The sequence below is a fragment of the Passer montanus genome, unplaced genomic scaffold (genome assembly GCF_014805655.1).
Source record: "Passer montanus isolate IOZ18808 unplaced genomic scaffold, ASM1480565v1 scaffold34, whole genome shotgun sequence".
Lineage (NCBI taxonomy): Eukaryota > Metazoa > Chordata > Aves > Passeriformes > Passeridae > Passer > Passer montanus.
In genome coordinates this window covers 4,441,557-4,459,389 of record NW_024368152.1, presented here as the reverse complement: position 1 = coordinate 4,459,389, position 17,833 = coordinate 4,441,557, and the positions used below count along the sequence as shown (strand labels likewise).

Sequence of the window (17,833 nt, the reverse complement as noted above, 5' to 3'; positions counted from 1 at the left end):
TCTTCCATAATACTATAAAAAATCTAGATCTGCCATAAACTAAATTATTTTTCTGTCTTTGTTCTCGTACAAAATATAACAAATTGCCACGTTTCAAATTTAGAATTAGACAAATAACCTTTCTTATGCCTTATATCTGTCATTTTCGAACATGTTGTGTTTGGGAACATGATTTTAGAGGAAAACAAATCATGCCAGATTCAACAACTTGAAGAGAAGCAAGGCTGCTGCTGATCCCTGTCCCTGAGTTGCACCAGGAGCAAGGCTGAGGATTCATTTACAGCAAGCACACAAAGCACTTCATGTGCATGTACATAAATACATGCTTGCATAGCTGCTCACACAGATTCTAGACAGACACTCAGAGAACTCATGTGAACACAAACATCACACACACAACCACACACCCATCCAGACAGAAGGAGCAAGAAGCCACATCTTTTATACCATTCTAAGTGCAACTAAGATTTTTGGATAAAAAATGCTATAATGTATTGATTTTTATGGATTTAATGCCATGCTAATAGAATTTCTAGAATAAATTCTGTGAATTTGGTGCAAATTTTGTTCAGAATCACCAAGAATACGGAAAATAATCTCCAAGAAATTTCATTTTATTAAGTTACTCAAGGTTTAAGTTGCTTATTCCCCGACTTGAAAGTAGCATCTTCTAAGAGAAGTATGCTTCTTCTATTTATGACAAGGAAATTTACAAAGAAATGAAAAGGAAATTTAAATGTATTAAGGAAATTACAGTTATTTTAAGTACAAATTATTTCTCTGTATTTTTTGTTTGATTCTTACTATAAAATTAACATTCAGCTTTAATCTGTGCTGCTTCTGAGTGCTTTGCTGACTGCGCTGGAGAAATATGTAGGCCTATATTTCCTTCTGTTATATTTCATTTCTTATTAGGAGGCCTTCAAATCAGAGACTGCTTTCTTTCAATGACTGCATGTAATGCAAGGAAATATGAATTCTTGTTTAAGCTTACCTGTATAACCAAAATATGAGTTGTAACAGGAACTTGAAAATCTTTAAGACAGTTCTTTTTTCTTCTCATGTGAAAAACATATAAGTCCCCGGTCAGAAATGCTTATAAATAGTGGGGGGAAATGAACATGACATAAAGCTCCTGAGACTTCAGTACTGGAAGGTCCTGTCAGCATGTGCTGACATTCACCACCCTGACCCTTCACAGATCAAGTGGCCTGGCACAGGACCACTGTCAATGACTGGTTAAACTATGGTGCAATTCAAGTTGCTGAGCTGCATGGACATATTCTGGATGTCTTCTTCCCAGTGAAAGTTCTGGTTCATGTCCCAAAGCCTATTCACTGAGTATATCATGCATCCAGACTGATGAGTGGATATCTTTACTCCTAATGAAGAGGTGCTAAGGATCCAGTGCTCTTTTTTCTTACCTCTTTTTTTCCATACTACTTTCTCACTCCTCATATCTAAGATAAAATAAGGTAATAAGAGAAAGATGCTCAAATGGCCTCTGTGTACTTTGGGTCTTTTCCACTCTAATCTGAGGCCCGTGAGAAATACTTGAAAGGGTTCTCTGCTTCCTGTCAGGTTACTTAATTGGACCCCAAATGTATTTCCCCCCACAAAAGAAAAATATGGTGATACATGAGGAACTTGTGAGTTTAACCAGATTTCTTCTTATTCTGGCCTGTATTTACAGATTTGGCTGCAGCCTGCACTGTTCCTCTGAAAATGGAGGGATTGGATTCCCTCTGTGCGTTACAGCAGGAGTGTAACTCCTACTGAAAGTTTCAGAACAAGTCCTGAGGATATATTCTCCTATTGTTCTGCAAGAAGGACTCTCCTTGATATTAATAAAAGCTCTGTGCTCATCACAAGTGGAAGAGAGCAAAGGATTAATTTATATTCTAGTCATTAATTTGCCCACGTGCCTATTTGTTCACTTTGTATTATGTACCCTCAACACGTAACTTTTATCTTTGCAGAGTTCCCCCTGGAAATCTGCTCTGGTTGTATGCTGGTATTTTCCTAAGGGGAAGATTCAAATACAGTAGTTCTTTTATAAAGTTTGCCTTTTCCTAAAAGGTGCTCTGAAATATTTGAACTAAATTTCAGATGTCCATCTGAATGCACCTGGATTTATGGGGGAAAGAGTCTGAAAGGAGAGGAAATTGGCTTTCCATCCTGCTTAAGTTTTCCTTAAACACTCCAGTAGCTTCTTAGAGTAACTTTCTACCCTGCAGTTTTGTGTCTCTTTTGTCTTGTAGATCTTAAAATAAGAAACAAGTACCTTAAATGTATTTAAATGGGAGAGTCAGACAGGTTTCTGTCAAAATCAAGATCTTGAATTTTACTGTACTCTGTTAATAACAGTAATAGACGATATTTAATCAAGATGATTGAAATATTAAGAACTTATTTTAAAGAACTAACTATGCAAATACCATCATAATGAGACACAAGAATACTCTGTCAAAAGCCTTCTTATAACTGAGCTGAATGCCATCAACCACTGTCCCTTCACCCACAAGTACTCACATTTCATCCTAGAATGCAATTAATTTGCAAAAATATGATCAGTGAGGCATAAATTAAGGTTCAGATATTGATATTGATTCAGGTTTGGTCTGGTAAGGGGAGAGAAAGGCCTGCTGAAGCAGATAGTGTTATACAAGAGAGATATTTGGGGCCCATTGGAATAATTGATAAATGTCCCATTTACCAGATAGGTTAAACACTGTCTCACAAAACATATCCAGTTTATGAAAAAATATTCAGATTACTAGGAGTCATAACTGAGAAATTAATTTATTTTAGAATACAAAGACATGCTTGAAAAGAGGTTATGTTACAATTTGGATTTGCCTATTATTTTCTGGGGAGAGCAATAGAAGGTCAGTTTGCAGGTTTTTTTAAGGAAGACTACACAAAGTACTTATGTAGTATGGAATACACTGCTTACATAAACTATTCATCATTTCCAGGTCATAAGTCTTTGATTATAGATATAGGAGCATTTTAAATGTGGGAAATGCATTTGACATATTTTGTTTTGTTCCTTGAGACACTAGATTAAAAAAAATTCTTTGAATCTTTGACTTTCACACAGAAGAAATATAATTTTCTTTTACTTATAAAAAGAGATACTGAGAAAACTTTGGCTATTCAAATAATAAAGAAATCTTACTTGCAGAAATTTGCATCTTGCATCATAGGGGATGAAAATCTGCCTTTAGTGTGTAACTTGTGTCACATGGAGATAAATTTTAAACTGCAATCTTTTAATGTAATAAATTCATTACATTTTCAGGAAGTCATACTATTTTTATCGGAACATTTTACTTTTATCACATTATGAGTATGTGTAATATTACTGATTAGGGAAAAGCACGTTTTCTAACAATTTAAGCAACATTCTTGATTGACCATAACAATCATGCAGTTATTGTAGTATTTAACAGTCATTTCCATATATTTTTGAGGTCACAGATGATCATCTACAGAATCACAGAATCACAGAATGAGTCAAGTTGGAAGGCACCACAGTGGGGCATCTGGTCCAACCTCCCTGCTTAACCAGGGTCACCCTGGAGCACATGGCACAGGATTGTGTCCAGATGGTTCTTGAATATTTTCAGTGAGGGAAACTCCACAGCCTCTCTGGGCAATCTGTTCCAGTTCTCAGTCACCCACATACTGAAGAAGTTCTTCCTCATGTTCAGGTGAAACTTCCTCTGCATCAGATTCTGCCCATTGCCTCTTGTCCTATTGCTGGGCATCACTGAGAAGAGCCTGGACACCCTCCCTCAGGTACTGACAGACATTGATGAGGTCCCCTCTCAGTCACCTCTTCTGGAGGCTGAACATGCCCAGCTCCCTCAGGCTTCCTGTGTAAGAGAGATGCTCCAGTCACTTAATCATTTTTGTTGCCTTCCTCTGGACACTCTCCAGGAGCTCCATGTCCATCCCATCCTGAGGAGCCCAGAACTTTCTACAATATAGACAGTGAATGCTTTTCCTCAGTAAACACTGGACATCTTTTAAGAGTATTTGAGAATCCAGTTTTTTGATTTGAAGAAATACAAGTAAGAAAAAAATTTAGGAAAGATGAATTTTGGAAGTCCAGATCTAAGGCCTTTAGCTCTTTTGTGGCTTTCTAGACTTCTGTTAACATCATCGCTACAGAGAAACCATAATAATTCACTAAGAAAGTGTTGGCTGACTTGGAAATTTAAGAACTTGGGGCTGAACCTTGCAGTCACCATGCCTCTAGCTAGAAATACAGATACCTTCAGAATTTTAACTGGAAGAATACTCCTTTTTCAGGAGTACCTGTCTTCAAGGGAAGAAAATGCTGAACTATTTCCCCACAAGAGAGAAAAAAAAATCCCAGTTTGTCCTGGAATGGAGGCCAAATCTCTTGATCATTTAGAGTTGGCAGCCCTGAGAAAGTCCAAATGGTAGATAAATGACTGTATCTACAGACAGAGAGAGTGGTCCTCATTGCAAAACTATTATGGAGCTCATGTAGCTCTATGGTGAGTCTCAAAGCCTTGAATACTTTAAAAACCTGAAGACTCCAACAAGGTATCCAGCCAGCCAACAGATAAGGTCCTGTTGGAAACTTGCTCTCTGTTCTTAGAAGTTACTGACCGTATCTGAATAATTCATTAGTTTTCTGGAAGATTAAAGCAGCCTTAAAGGTTGAGCAGCTACAGATCACATCCTGCTCTTCAGCTGCAGCAGTGCAGAAGTTGGTTGTGCTCATCTGGTTGTGCAGATCCACTTCACTGTTACTGACAGGCAGATTATGGTCTTCTGTCTGTCGAGCATGGCCCACAAGTGTTGTTCATACATACAGAGCCTGGAACCATGTTCTTCAGATGGATCTTATCTGCCAAACGACAGAGGCCAGTGGATGTAGTTGGCCTGTCTCCAACATAGTTCATCATTCTGTTAATTTCTCTATTATCTGCATATTTCAGTAGTGCATAATCTTCCAGTACTGGTGAAGATACTGAATATTGTAGGGGTAAATGTATGCCTGGGGGATTATTTTAGAAAGGCTCTTGTTAAGTATATTTTTTCTTTGTTTTTACAATCAGTTTTGTGTAAAAATAACTTTTATACAAAAGAATTTTTCTGGAAAAATATTTTAATACAGAATTATTTTTTTCTGGAGAAATATTTGCTAACTGTGATAGATATGCTGATTTTATGAACCACTTACTTTATTGTCTGAATGCTCAGTAAGAGAAAGCTGAATGTTTCAAAGGTGTCTAAGGATATGACATCCTGACATAGCTACCTTTACTGACAACTTCTAGAGTATCCTCAAAGAGCAGTATCAAGTGTTTTTGATTACAGATTGTCCATGGCAAAGTGTTGACTGGTGCTAATTATGTCATCATCTTGTATTCCATATTGCTATTGTATGAAATTACTAAGGGTCAACATCAGGAATATTAACTTAGTGAGCCACACTGTCCCCTCAACAATTTGTAAAGGTTAATCTTAAAAGTTACAAGTAAAATTTTTTCAGAATATTTTTTTTCACTTCTCCCTCATTCCCCAAGTAGCAGCAATGTATTGAAGACCTATAAGCCTATGTTTATTTTGGGGGGTAAATATTGTTTGAGACTTTGATTTCAAAATCAAAAATAGTGACAAATATCCCTTTAAAAAAAAAAAAACAAACTTGATTATTGTTAATACATTTTCAAATAACAATAATCATCAAATCTCTTTTATTAAAGATTTCTTCTCTTATGACTATGTACCTTCTCTATTTTTGACATTTCTTGAAATACTTTCACCCGCTCCTAATTGTAGTAATTTTTTATAAGATTGTCTTCTTCTCAGTTTCTCTCATTATTATTTCCAGCTTTTAAATACTGACAATTTAAATGCGCTCTGTAATTGTGTGTGTGCAGTAGTTACTGGTATTAGATTCTGTACAGTGCGATGTAGCAAGTCGTATTGCCTGTATGCAGCTGACCACACAGACAATTTTTTTGGTTTTACTCAGAAAATTTGTATTTAGTACAGCATCTTGTGATTTATTTGTGAGAGCACTCTAACTACTCACGTCTTGTTTCTCTGCATCTTGGGTAACACGAATGTATATACTGGTGGTACAGAGTTCCCAGATCTACCTCTCCCTGCCCATTGTCCTAAGTAAGGCATATCCAATAATTTGGTTCTTTTAAATTCTAATTTTCAGATTTAATTTCTACCTAGACCTGTATTATCTTTCCCTTCTGGGAACTGAGAATCATAGAATCATGGAATGGCCTGGGTTGAAGGGGACCTTGAAGATCATCTAGTTCCAACCCCCTGATTTTGCAGGGAATGTTCCACTAGACCTGGTTGCTCAGAGCTCCATCTCACCTGGCCTTTGAACACTGATGGGGATGGGCACACACAACTTCTCTGGGCAGCCTCTTCCTCCCAGTGTCTCACTACCTTCATGGAATGTCTTCCTGATACTCGATCTAAACCTGCTCTGAGGTTGAAACCATTCTCCCTCAGCCTGTCACTACATAGTCTTTGTCTCTCTCCATTGTTCATGTTGGCTCCATTCAGGTACTAGAAGGCCACAGCTAGGTTACACTGAAGCCTTCTCTTCTCCAGGCTTAGCAAACCAAATTCTTTCAGCTTTTTCTTGTAGGAAAGGTACTCCACTCTAATCCACTTAGACCTTTCCATTTTAATTTCTAGAGCTTCTCTTTGAAGAAAAGTTAAAATTTTCTTCTCTTCCTATTCCTGATGCCCTTCTCTTTGCTTTGATATGTAATAGTAGATGCCAGGCTAAGACTAACCCTAGCCAGGCTGTCCTCCTTGTCCACAAGTTCTTTTCTGGAATAGAGGCTAAGAGCTGAGCTACAGAGCTGTAATTTAGAGGTAATGAATAAATGGCCTCACTCCTTGTGAGACCAAAGTCCACATTTCCTTTTCCTGCATGTGAAAGTGATGAGGAAGTCCATATTTGTGTAAGATTGATGGTCTCAGTAGCAGAATTCTGTTCCTGGCCATGGAAGAGCCATGGATGCCACTGAGGACTGCAATAGTAGGCTGCCAGACGACTGTACTTTTGCAGAACCAATGCAAATCTTGCTAGAATTTCAGGAAGTTGCTTAGTCCCAGCATCCAATATGTAATTCATAGAGGAATGAAGGCTGAAGTTCTGACATGACTGACAAAGATCTGTGAGCAAGCATATAAATATGAAGGTAAAGCAAAATTCCATTGACTAAATGTAGGCACCTATCTTCATTTGATGTGTCCTAGAGCATCCAAGACTCACATTGGCATATATGAGAGGGCATCTAGGTCACAGACAATGGCAAGTCAATTTGTGCTTTTCTGGAGAAGCAGCAAACTAGGTAGGATGCACAACAAAATTTAAAATTGCATTGTATGCCAGCAGATTTTATAATGTTTTTATTTCCTTGACCTGCTTTTGGATATAGATTGTGTGGATCTTACAGGGGCTTTTCCAGCTTAGTGATTTCTTCCATGATTGTCAGTACTATACTACCCTCAGTGTTTTTGAAGTGCTTACTTTGGTTTATAAAAACAGATAAATCTGTTTTATAGTTTGTCCCTTATAAATTTACACAGACTATCATAATAACTGGGGCAGCATTTCCAGGTTAAGATCGTAATAGGTTTTTAAGATAATAGCAGGTTTTTCAGTATTGACAAATGAGGCTAGATAATGTTTTTCAAACATTTTAAAAAATACTAGTCTGAAGATCAAGTAACTTCACTTCTGGTCTCCTGTCAAGTCCTTACACATTTGAGAGTTATAGAATAATACAGTGCACTGTTTTCTTATTAGCGAAAGGAAAAGAATGTCATCATCTAGTAAGTAATTTTGATATTCCAGAGATGCTGTTGTGTGCTTTGATATGGCAGCTTTAAAAGCTTCAAATGCCTCTCAAGTCATTGGAGCTAAGAAACTGGTTAGGATGTGAACGCAGGGTGTAGGATAGATACTGTGGGTGGGTTAAAGTTTAAGATTCAGTTTAGGTGCCTATAGGAGGTATCTGCAGGCATGCCAAGTGTCTCATACAATAGCTGAACAAGAGCTAGACAGTAGAGACAGAGGTGCCTAGAGACTGATTTTATCCAGCTGAAATAGCTTCATGTAGCTGATCAGAGGAGTTGGTCCTCAAGCTCCGGTGGCTGCGTTAACGTAGGGGTAAATTCAGTTGTCTAAGCATAGGCAGTTAGTGCCATTTCTGATGCCAGAGGATACCTGAAAGTTCTGCACAGGGTTGGTAGATACAACAAAGGATTGGTCTGTACCTTTCATACTTTTCTGGAGTGGCAGTTGAGGATTTGATGGAATACCTTGTGGGATCTCAGATAGGTTGATGAAGATAGAAGCTTATGCTCCAAATGTATCTGCACTCAGCTAAATATTAAATTAATATGAAAATTAAATTCTTAATTTTAAAATTAAACCCACTCAGAGTTATACAGAAGACTGACCTGAAGCCCCCTAAAAGTGGCTGGTGCTCTTTTAGCTTTCATAATATCAGTCTATTTTAAATTATCCCTTTAGTGTGGAATATAGAAGGCTACCAGGAATCAGATGATGACTGTCGAGAAACAGAACTACATCAGTAGCACAGAATCTTGTGAGGGTGACACTTTCTTTTTACCAAATCCCTGTCACCTACAAGTTTTGTTGAGGTGATTCTTTCCTCCTGCTGTTATATGTTGAGGGAGCTCTTTAAAAACACTCCTTGGTTTCTTCTTTCCTGGTTATTTCCCAAATTGTTTGTGTTAAGGTACTGACCAAAGAAAGTTAGGTGATTAAAGGGTTAGCTGCAAGTCACTGGACCCTTTTCCATGTTTTTGCATGAGATATATGACATTCTTACCAGATATCAATCCAAGGATATTGCTATAAAGGAGGTGATTGATTTTTTTTTCCCCTGGGGGAACTAGAGCTCCATGGTCTATTTCTGTGCTTCCTGACCTTTACAGTATCATCACTATGTATGAAGCACTGTAGATCCATCTTGCCATCTTGTTCTTCTACAGCCAAAGGAGCTGGTGTTACAGATACTGCATATATTTTCCCTGACTCAGTCTCTCAACATAGTTCAGTGCAATTTGCTTCTATTGAACAAAATCCTGAACTCTTAACTAGCCTATTTACTTTACCTTTTAAAATCTGGTGACAATTGTGCATGTAAAATCAGAAGAAACTATATGGTCCTATGTTAATTAATATAGGTCAGTGATGGTGATACATTCAAAGATCTATTCTGCAGCCTTGCCCCTGTCTGGTAAACATGTAAGATTTCTATGTATTTATTACTGCACAGAAAACTACACTTTATTGGCAAGCCAGTTTTAAAATTAAGATAAAGATCTAGTCATGTAGCAAGTGAGCCCATTCCTGAAACTTGAAAAACACAGCTAAACTATGAAACATGCTGGCAAAGATTGTAATGCCATATTAAATAACATGAAATATTTGAAGGTCTAATGGTGAATCTTCATCTCCTTTTCAGTCATTATTCCTTCCTCTCTTTCCCACTGTAAAGGGTTTGGTTATAAAACAACCTGTGGTGTGTGACCCCTTGACTTTAGTTTTAAATTGTATATAAATCTATTGAATCCTTGTTTTGGAATATATGGGAATAATTAAGGGTTTATGTCAGAAATATCCCCTTGAAAAGAGGAAACAGCATTTAGTTGCACAAAATTTGCTATGAAAGCAGGGCACAGAAACTGACTGTTTAAAGCAGAAATTATTGCATTTTCTGTTTTTACATAAACACAAATATCTTAAAAATCCCCTGTAAGGAGAACTTTCCCCTACAGGATAAAATGGAATTAAAATAGTGTCAATAAATTGTGTGAGAGACTGTATCTGTGCATTGATAGTCTGGGCATGCAGGATAAGAACATTGACTGCCTGCTAATCTATTCCCAGATGGAGGTGGATGCAGACGAGAAGCGCCATCGCACACGCTCCAAAGGTGTTCGAGGTATGTCTCTTGCTTCAGTAAATCACTCAAGGCCCCTGCTCAGGGTGACCTTCATCCTCCAGAATCTCTTTGCACGATTCATTCTGACCCTTGCTTTTACACAACCTTTCTGGTAATTTTCTGTAGAAGAGGGGTACTTGTAATAGATGATAAATTTTTATATGTTTTCCATCTCTCTGCAGTTCCCGTGGAACCAGCCATACAAGAGCTGTTCAGGTTAGTGCTCTGAGTGTAAAATGTATCCCCATTAGCAATTTAGAAAATTCATGCCTTTTAATGGGTATAATGCACTTTCAAGTTCATTGGTGGTTTGCTCATGCCCTGCTGCACTGATGAAATTAATTCCCTCGAGACTTGCTAATAAAAAGCATCCCCTCTTTTTTTTTTCCCCTTCAGTTATTTGATTTCTCTTTCTGTCTTGGTTGCCCTCCATCTCTGTAATACCTAGTCTGCCTGCTTTTAGTATAATCTTTCTGCAGCACACCAACACCTATATAATTAATTCTCTCTTTTGCAGCTGTCCCACGCCTGGCTGTGATGGCAGTGGTCACGTTAGTGGCAAATATGCAAGACACAGAAGGTAATATCTGTAATTTTTTATAATTTAGTGAAGAGATTTGGTAAACAAGTTATCTGGCATGACCTTGATAAACCAAACAATGATAAAAATTAGCAGTTACATATTCTAGAAGCCATTTAGAGTCAGGGTTATTTTTTCTTTTTTGAATGTCACAAAATTTAACTCACATTTTTGCTGAGACTTGCTCTAGTTGTCAGTCTTCTCTCAATTTTTGCATACAGTTCTCTTGCTTATATGTCGCAAATTAAGATTTGGCCCCACTTACCTGTTGGCATTCATGTTCATGCAATTTAATGTGTTTCATAGCTGAATGAAAAAAGGTTTCTGAGCATTTTAAGTTCAATGATCAGGTTAGACTCAAAGCAAAGCTTAAGGCAAATCAACAATAATAAGACTTCAGGGTTCAAATGTTATACTGTATTATAAATACCTTTACTTCAGTTTCTAGACTATGAAATGTGGAAACATCTCCATTAAAATTTTTTTTCCAGCTATTTGTGGTTAATAGTATACAAGGTAGCATATGTTTTGCATACTGCATGTGCTACAAATTAATTCAGACCTCAATCTTTAAATTTCTGTGTCTGCAAGATCAGTGTTCAATAGTGTTGTACATCTGTCTAAACACCATTCTTTTCCTGAATCATTTGTCCATTATTTTTAAAAATATTTTTAGAATTTAACAGCTCTAGAATACATGTATTTTTTCTCTCATTGCTGTGCATTTCATTTGACATATTTTATACAGCAGCCCATTGTAGATTAAATGGCTGATGTTTAGACCATCTCTTTTTTGAATTGAGGGAAGTGTTCAAACCAGTGTTAAATTATCCTGAAACTCTAAAGAGTTTTTTTTCATTCTTGATTTTTCAACTTATAAAGCACTTGTGGTGTTATAAGAGTAGATATTTCACACCAAATGTGATTACTGCATGAAATGGGCATATGCAGTCTAGGAATTAAATTGAAATTATACATTTGGGGTTAAGGCATTTATTTGAAATACAAAAACATACTAAACAGTGCCACTCATTACACTCCTGCTCCTTTTTTCTTATCAGTGAATGAGGCTTAGAGACAAGTCCAGGAAACACTTTCAAAATTAGACCAAGAACAGTGATACTAGAATTACTTTGAATTACATTTAAACTGTATAAACCATAAAATAATTATTCACATTTATTTTTCTTAATCTTCACTCAAAAGAGCAGTAACATTTTTGTTGCTGTTTGAAGGTTTTGGTTAGATTGGAACACTGATTTAGGAAAAGTATCCAAAATAATTATTTTTAAATTCAGTTGTGACTTCTCATTTCAAACCATAGTTTTCTTTTGTCTGTTTTCTTTATGGAAATACAAGCCTCACAAGTAATTAAAGAATGGCACTAAATCCTTCTTTTCCCTCAGAAATTCCATGACCTGTCAACAGTTCAGTGATATTATTATAATGGCCTTTCTAGTTACAAGTTTATAGGTACATACATTTCTTTACACTTCATGGAATTTCTATGCAGATATCAAAAACGTACAGAAAGAAACTCTTTAGCTTGAAAAATTCTGACTTTTCTTCTGAATTGCTCTAGAGTTAGTGTCTGTGTTTGTGTAAGATCACCCTTTTGGGGAAAGAGGAAGCAATAAATGTGGGGTTTGAAAAGATTACATGCAGTTTTGAGATGTTAATTCCATATTTTGCTTTCTTGACATGATTCTGGTATGTCAGTACACGAACAGACTGAATCTCAGAGCTGTTAATTAAATGAAATTTTGGGCAGATGCGATAAGAATAAAAATTGGAAATACATCAAAAATTCCTTTTTTTTTCTACAAAAGAATTTGTTGGGCTTTTATGTTTTCTTGTCACCATGATTGCCAATCCACTAATCAAAATATATTTAACCAATATATGTCCTATTTAATGTAAAAACACAGAGTTCTTTGTTGAGGTTTACAATGTACATTTATCAAAAATTTATGTTTTCTAGAAGAGAAGCACTATTTATTCACAACCAACACCTACTAAATTTACCTTTTTGAAAGAATTTGAAGGAATTTTCCTCTTTTTCTATTTTACTATATGGGTGGGAAAGACCCTCAAACATTTCTTCCAAGGAAATCAGACTGTCTTAAAAATTTGATGTGTTCAGGGGATTGCATATCTCAGCTGATGCCTAACAATTCCGTTTAGACCTACGGAGCATTTTAATGAGGTTAAGACCTTTTCATTCACAGTATCAGACCAGCTCATTATTAGGAATGGAATGCATTTGCTTCCACTAGATGTAGTAAGAGCTCTCCAAAATTCTGTTTCTTTTAAAATGTCTTAAAGTCTTTGGAATTCCAGGTGGTTTTTCAGGGAGGGGATTTTTTGGCATTGTTTTTTTTGGGTTTTGTTTTGTTTTGTTTTGTTATTATTGTAATTGTATCTTTGTGACAGTGAAAACTCATCCTCAGGTAGTACATTAAGCTTGAACTGAAATAAACAGATCCTTTCACATTTTCTGATAGATTCAGGGGATGAAATGTTGTTCAGCTGATAAAATATTAGGTAGAAGTTAAAAGGAGAGTTTTACCACAGGTTTTTTGCCTCGGTTGTATTTTTAATTAGGAAAGAGCTTCACTATAGGTTTACTAAGGGAACAAGCAGACTTTCTACGCCAGTGGTGTTTTGAGGTGTATGAAAACACAGGACTGGAACTAGGTAGGGTAACAGTGATAAGACCTTGTTGCATCATTTCCATCTCCTTGATGTTTTTCTTTGTGTCAAATCTTAATTGGAAGGGAAGCAAAACCTTGCAAGACTTGGTTGGTAGCTTTCTCCTGGGTCTTAAGTTCAGTGCCTGATGTTGGCTTGTTGGCTGGACATGCTGATAGACAGCTTAGATGGACCAGTTTCTCTAGAGGGCACTTCAGGGCCGAATGCTGGAATCTCTAAAATTAGTGTGGTGAAAGCACCTCTGTCCTGTGGCTGCATGGAAAGGTCAGAAGAATTAACATCCCAGTTTGGGCACTGACGAGAAGTGCCCAAAGTTGAATAGTGTGCCTGCCTTACTAGAGCAGACTTTTTTTTTTCATGTTTTAGTAGTACCTGGAAACCTGAAGCTTACATGGACCCTCTAGTGCTGTCTATGGCACACAGCATGAGCCAGTGCCTCAAGGTTAGAGTTTACACAGGTAGAAATTCAGTTGTTTATGTTTCAAAGCACCTGAGGCCAACTGAACTGAAAAACAAAAAGAAAACAAAGGTTGTGAAAGATCTGAATGCAAGATAGAAAAAAAAAATGAGCCACAAACATGTTCAGGTAATGGTGGAGACAAGAGAAGAATTCAAATCTTAGGAGTGAAAACCAGAGCATCTCCTGGGCCATGCCTCTGATGCAGGTTGTTTTAGTCCCTTGGTAGCTGTTCAGGCCCATTGTGCATAGCAGCATAACAATGAACACTGCTCTTATACCTTCAGTACTGTGAAATGATTTTGAACAATGAGCTTGGTCCAGATCCTTGCATACTTTTAGCTGTGAATAATCCATCTGTATATATAGCAGTCACTCTAACCAGACCAGGAGGGTGTTCCCACAACTCTGTTTTCAGGATGCCTTTTGCCTTAAGCATCTGAAGAAGAGCATAGATTCAAGTGTTCTTTCACTGCAATTAGAAGAAACTTTGCCAGTTTCATTAATCAACTTCAGAGGCAACAGGAATCACATTCTATGCATACAAATAGAAATGTAAAAGTGAGTCCAGTTCCTGGTCTGTTCTGCAGGTGCAAATCCCATTGTTCCTCTGGAGTAATTGAGTGCAAACTGGCCTGTGTTATTTACTGAGTAGATGTGTATGATGGTTTCAGAACTATTGCACTTTACTTCGTTGCTCTCCATTTAGCATCTTTATAAAACAATATCATATACCAAATAGGTGCCAATGATTTGCCATGTAAGTAGGTATGTAGACACATCATAAAAATTCTAACTAGACTCCATTAAAAAATACTGATTACATACAGTGGCTTATTTAAAAGCTTCTTAACAAAATAGTTTCTTTATTTTTTTCTCGGGTAACAAAAGCAATTAGATTCTTTAATGGATTCATCATTTGCTAACTGCCACGTTTCTAACATAACAATCTAATAAATAATATTCTACATATAGCATATATTCTAACATAATATTCTAACAAATAAGAGACCTAAAAAAAATCTTAAGGTGGTAGCGTGGCACTATGTATATTCATTTAGGATTCTTTTAGAGCAACAACAGTGTATATTTGAAAACATACATCCATTGTATAGAAGTTAAAGCAAACCAATTGTGGTCTGAAAAAATTTGCATAACATTTCAGTGAAGAATGTTAAGACAAAATGATAAACCCTTCATATTTAAAATGGAAATACTCATATAGCTTTTACTATATCATTAATTTCCATTTGATTGCTGAAAATAAGAATTCAGATAAAGCAACTTAAACATTTCATCTGCCAGGGAATTTTTCATGCCTTTTCTTCAGGTCATATTTTATTTGTAAAAGATTTCATTAATTACTGTCACAATGCCTTGCAAAAAAAAAATAAAAATCATGCTAGTCTCAAAACCAAAGAGGAGTCATAAAATGATGTGTATATCTGTAATGTATGAATTGTCCCTAACTTTATGGAATACATTGCATTTTAATTTTCTACCAAATTTTATGATACTACCAGTTCTTTATTTCTTTACTAGGCTGTCTCTGGCTTATTACATTATACAGATAGAATTATTTAGACTATCTTTTAATTTTTAGGCATGAGATTTGTCACTTCATATAACAATTTGAATTTATAAATACCTTAGAGTTTAGCATTGCTGTTTTGATTAGGAAAAACCAAACAAGTACCACTGTATTGCCTTGACATTATATACTGTATTTTAGTCTGCATATTCTAACAGAGCAAGTGAAGTAATTCAGGCCCCCAAACTTGGAAATTAAAAGTCTCAAATATCTCTCTGTTATTAGAAAATTATTGAATTTCTGTGCCTTGTTGTGCCATATTTCTTATTCAAATTTTTTCATTTCATATACCTTTTCACCCACCAGTTTGATTGCCATGGCTGCAGCCGTGGGTGAATAATTGCCTGTCTTCACAGGAGCATGTTCTGGAGCTAAAGTCGAGTGCTTGCTTCCTGATGTATGCCTCATTTGGATTCTGCCGACAGCCTAGGGGCTGTATTATTCATGCCTTGACAGATAGCACTCACTAAAAGCATTGGAACAGGGCCAGGTACTGGCAGAGAGATAGTGGAGCATTGCAACTTGCAACTGAGAGGAGCATCTATAATACAAAAAAGAGAAATCCTCATACCTTCCTTTTACCGGTCTCACTTTGATGGAGAATTCATTTGCATCAAAATAAAATACCCTAAAAATAAATACATTTTTTCTAAACCACGCTTCAAAGTTTAACACAATTTTCCACATTTAATTGCAAAGCTGATTTTAATTAGTAAGGCCCTGCATGTGAAAAATGAAGATTCACTTGGGTGAGTGTAACACATTGCAGTGTCTGCTGAATGCTCTAATTAATGTATGGCTGCTGTACAACAGGGTGCACTGTGGGATATTTATGAAAAATTCTGTGCACGCAGCCAGTCTATCTGTATTTTAGTTCTTGAATCACAAGAATAAATAACTTTTCCTCCTTTATTCTTTATGAGACATCATTGTGCATGCCATCACCCTATCCATAAACTTTATGGCATGCCTGTCCTTTTTACTATTTGTCAAAGATATTATAAATCAGAAGCTAGGACATACATATTTTAACATTAATTTGATAGCAGAGCATGGTTGCATGCTGTGCAGAACCAGAGGTCCACTGATGCTTTTGTGCTAAAGCCTAGCCACAGAACAGTGAGGTCCTTACTATTGCTTGCTTTCATGATACTGTGAAAAATCCCACAGGATGCTGGAAGTATAGAGAAATGTGTGCATTCCTTTATCTCTCAGCTGATAGTCAACCGTTATTATAGTGTTTTTTATGATAAAATGATTTGCTGGATATTTGTCTGAGGAAATATTCTGACACTGTTGGTGAAATTTAATTCCTTAACAGCAATATTTGCTAAAGACCTTGGTAAGTCGTGGTTAATACCAAGAATAATATTATAAATATATTTTATATTAAGTAATTCACTGATCAGGGTTTGTAAAAAATGTTAATAGATGAAGCTTCATTGCTTTGTTAAATCCAGCTAAAGAGATATAAGTAAGCAAGTAAGTAAATAAATGCAAGAGCATAGGGATTTTCAAACAGAACACCACAAACAATAAATAATTGTGCTGACAGAGAATCCATAATGTATTAGAGGTCTGTATTGGCTGCTGTCTGGATTCAGCAATAAATCCTTTGTCTGATTGTTGATTAATGATTAGAAAGGTACAAAGCTGGGTCTAAACCATCGAGCAACTATCAATTGCAACTAGCAGTTGGTGTGAAGCTCTGCATGCTAGTGGCTATTGTGTAGAGGTGACTACACAAAGGAGCCACAGCTCGTTTAGTCCTACCACCATCTGGATTGGGACTGGCTGTTGCAGTGGCAACAAGTTTCAGGGCCTGCAAGTACTAAGAGTACTAGGCTTATAAAGGCAGGGAAATGAGAGTAAATCAGCAGCAGTAGCATGGAGAGTGTTGACCTAACTGTGCACTAGCCAGCAGCAAACAGCAGATTTAGGATGTGCTTTCTGCAGTGGGTGCCCTGGCTTGTGTGTTGCTGAGATTATATGCTCCTTTTCTTTCAAATGGACGGTGCTGAGCATATTTCTCAGGCAGCAGTTCACTTGCAGCCATGGGGTTTTCTGTGGGCGTGTCTGTCTGGAGATGTCCCTGTCAGACACAAAATAAATGAAGGCCATGCAGAAAGTATCGGAAAGAAAATTAAAAAACAAAAACAAAAGAACAAAATATCCAGTAGTACTGTGGATATAATTTCCCCAGCAAGATCGTGGAAGTAGCTATACACATTTTCCCTTTGCCTATGGGAAATTTATTTGGTTGGCCTGGTAGGTTTGCTGAGTACATTGTGTTCTCTTAGGAGAGAAATAAATTGTTTGAGGTTGAATAACTCGTGCTTTTCATTGTGGAAAAGAGTATCCACAGAGTTGATTCACACATGGTAGACAAGACATTTCATCTCACTATGCCTCTGTTTCCCCATTTGTAAACAGCAAGCAAATTTTAGGCATCATGAGGTGTAAAGACAGAAGCAGGTATGGGGGAT

General features: G+C 36.7%; 1 protein-coding gene across 12 annotated transcripts in view; it reads left to right on the top strand.

Moving 5' to 3' along the window:
• Positions 1-17,833, top strand: part of MYT1L (myelin transcription factor 1 like) — a 300,153-nt gene that overhangs the window by 161,090 nt on the left and 121,230 nt on the right. For all 12 annotated transcript variants that reach the window (XM_039715661.1, XM_039715667.1, XM_039715669.1 and 9 more), the window contains exons 3-5: positions 9,953-10,007; positions 10,190-10,223; positions 10,525-10,587. In XM_039715661.1, the coding sequence (XP_039571595.1) occupies positions 9,953-10,007; positions 10,190-10,223; positions 10,525-10,587 (152 nt within the window). The remainder of the gene's footprint in view (positions 1-9,952; positions 10,008-10,189; positions 10,224-10,524; positions 10,588-17,833) is intronic.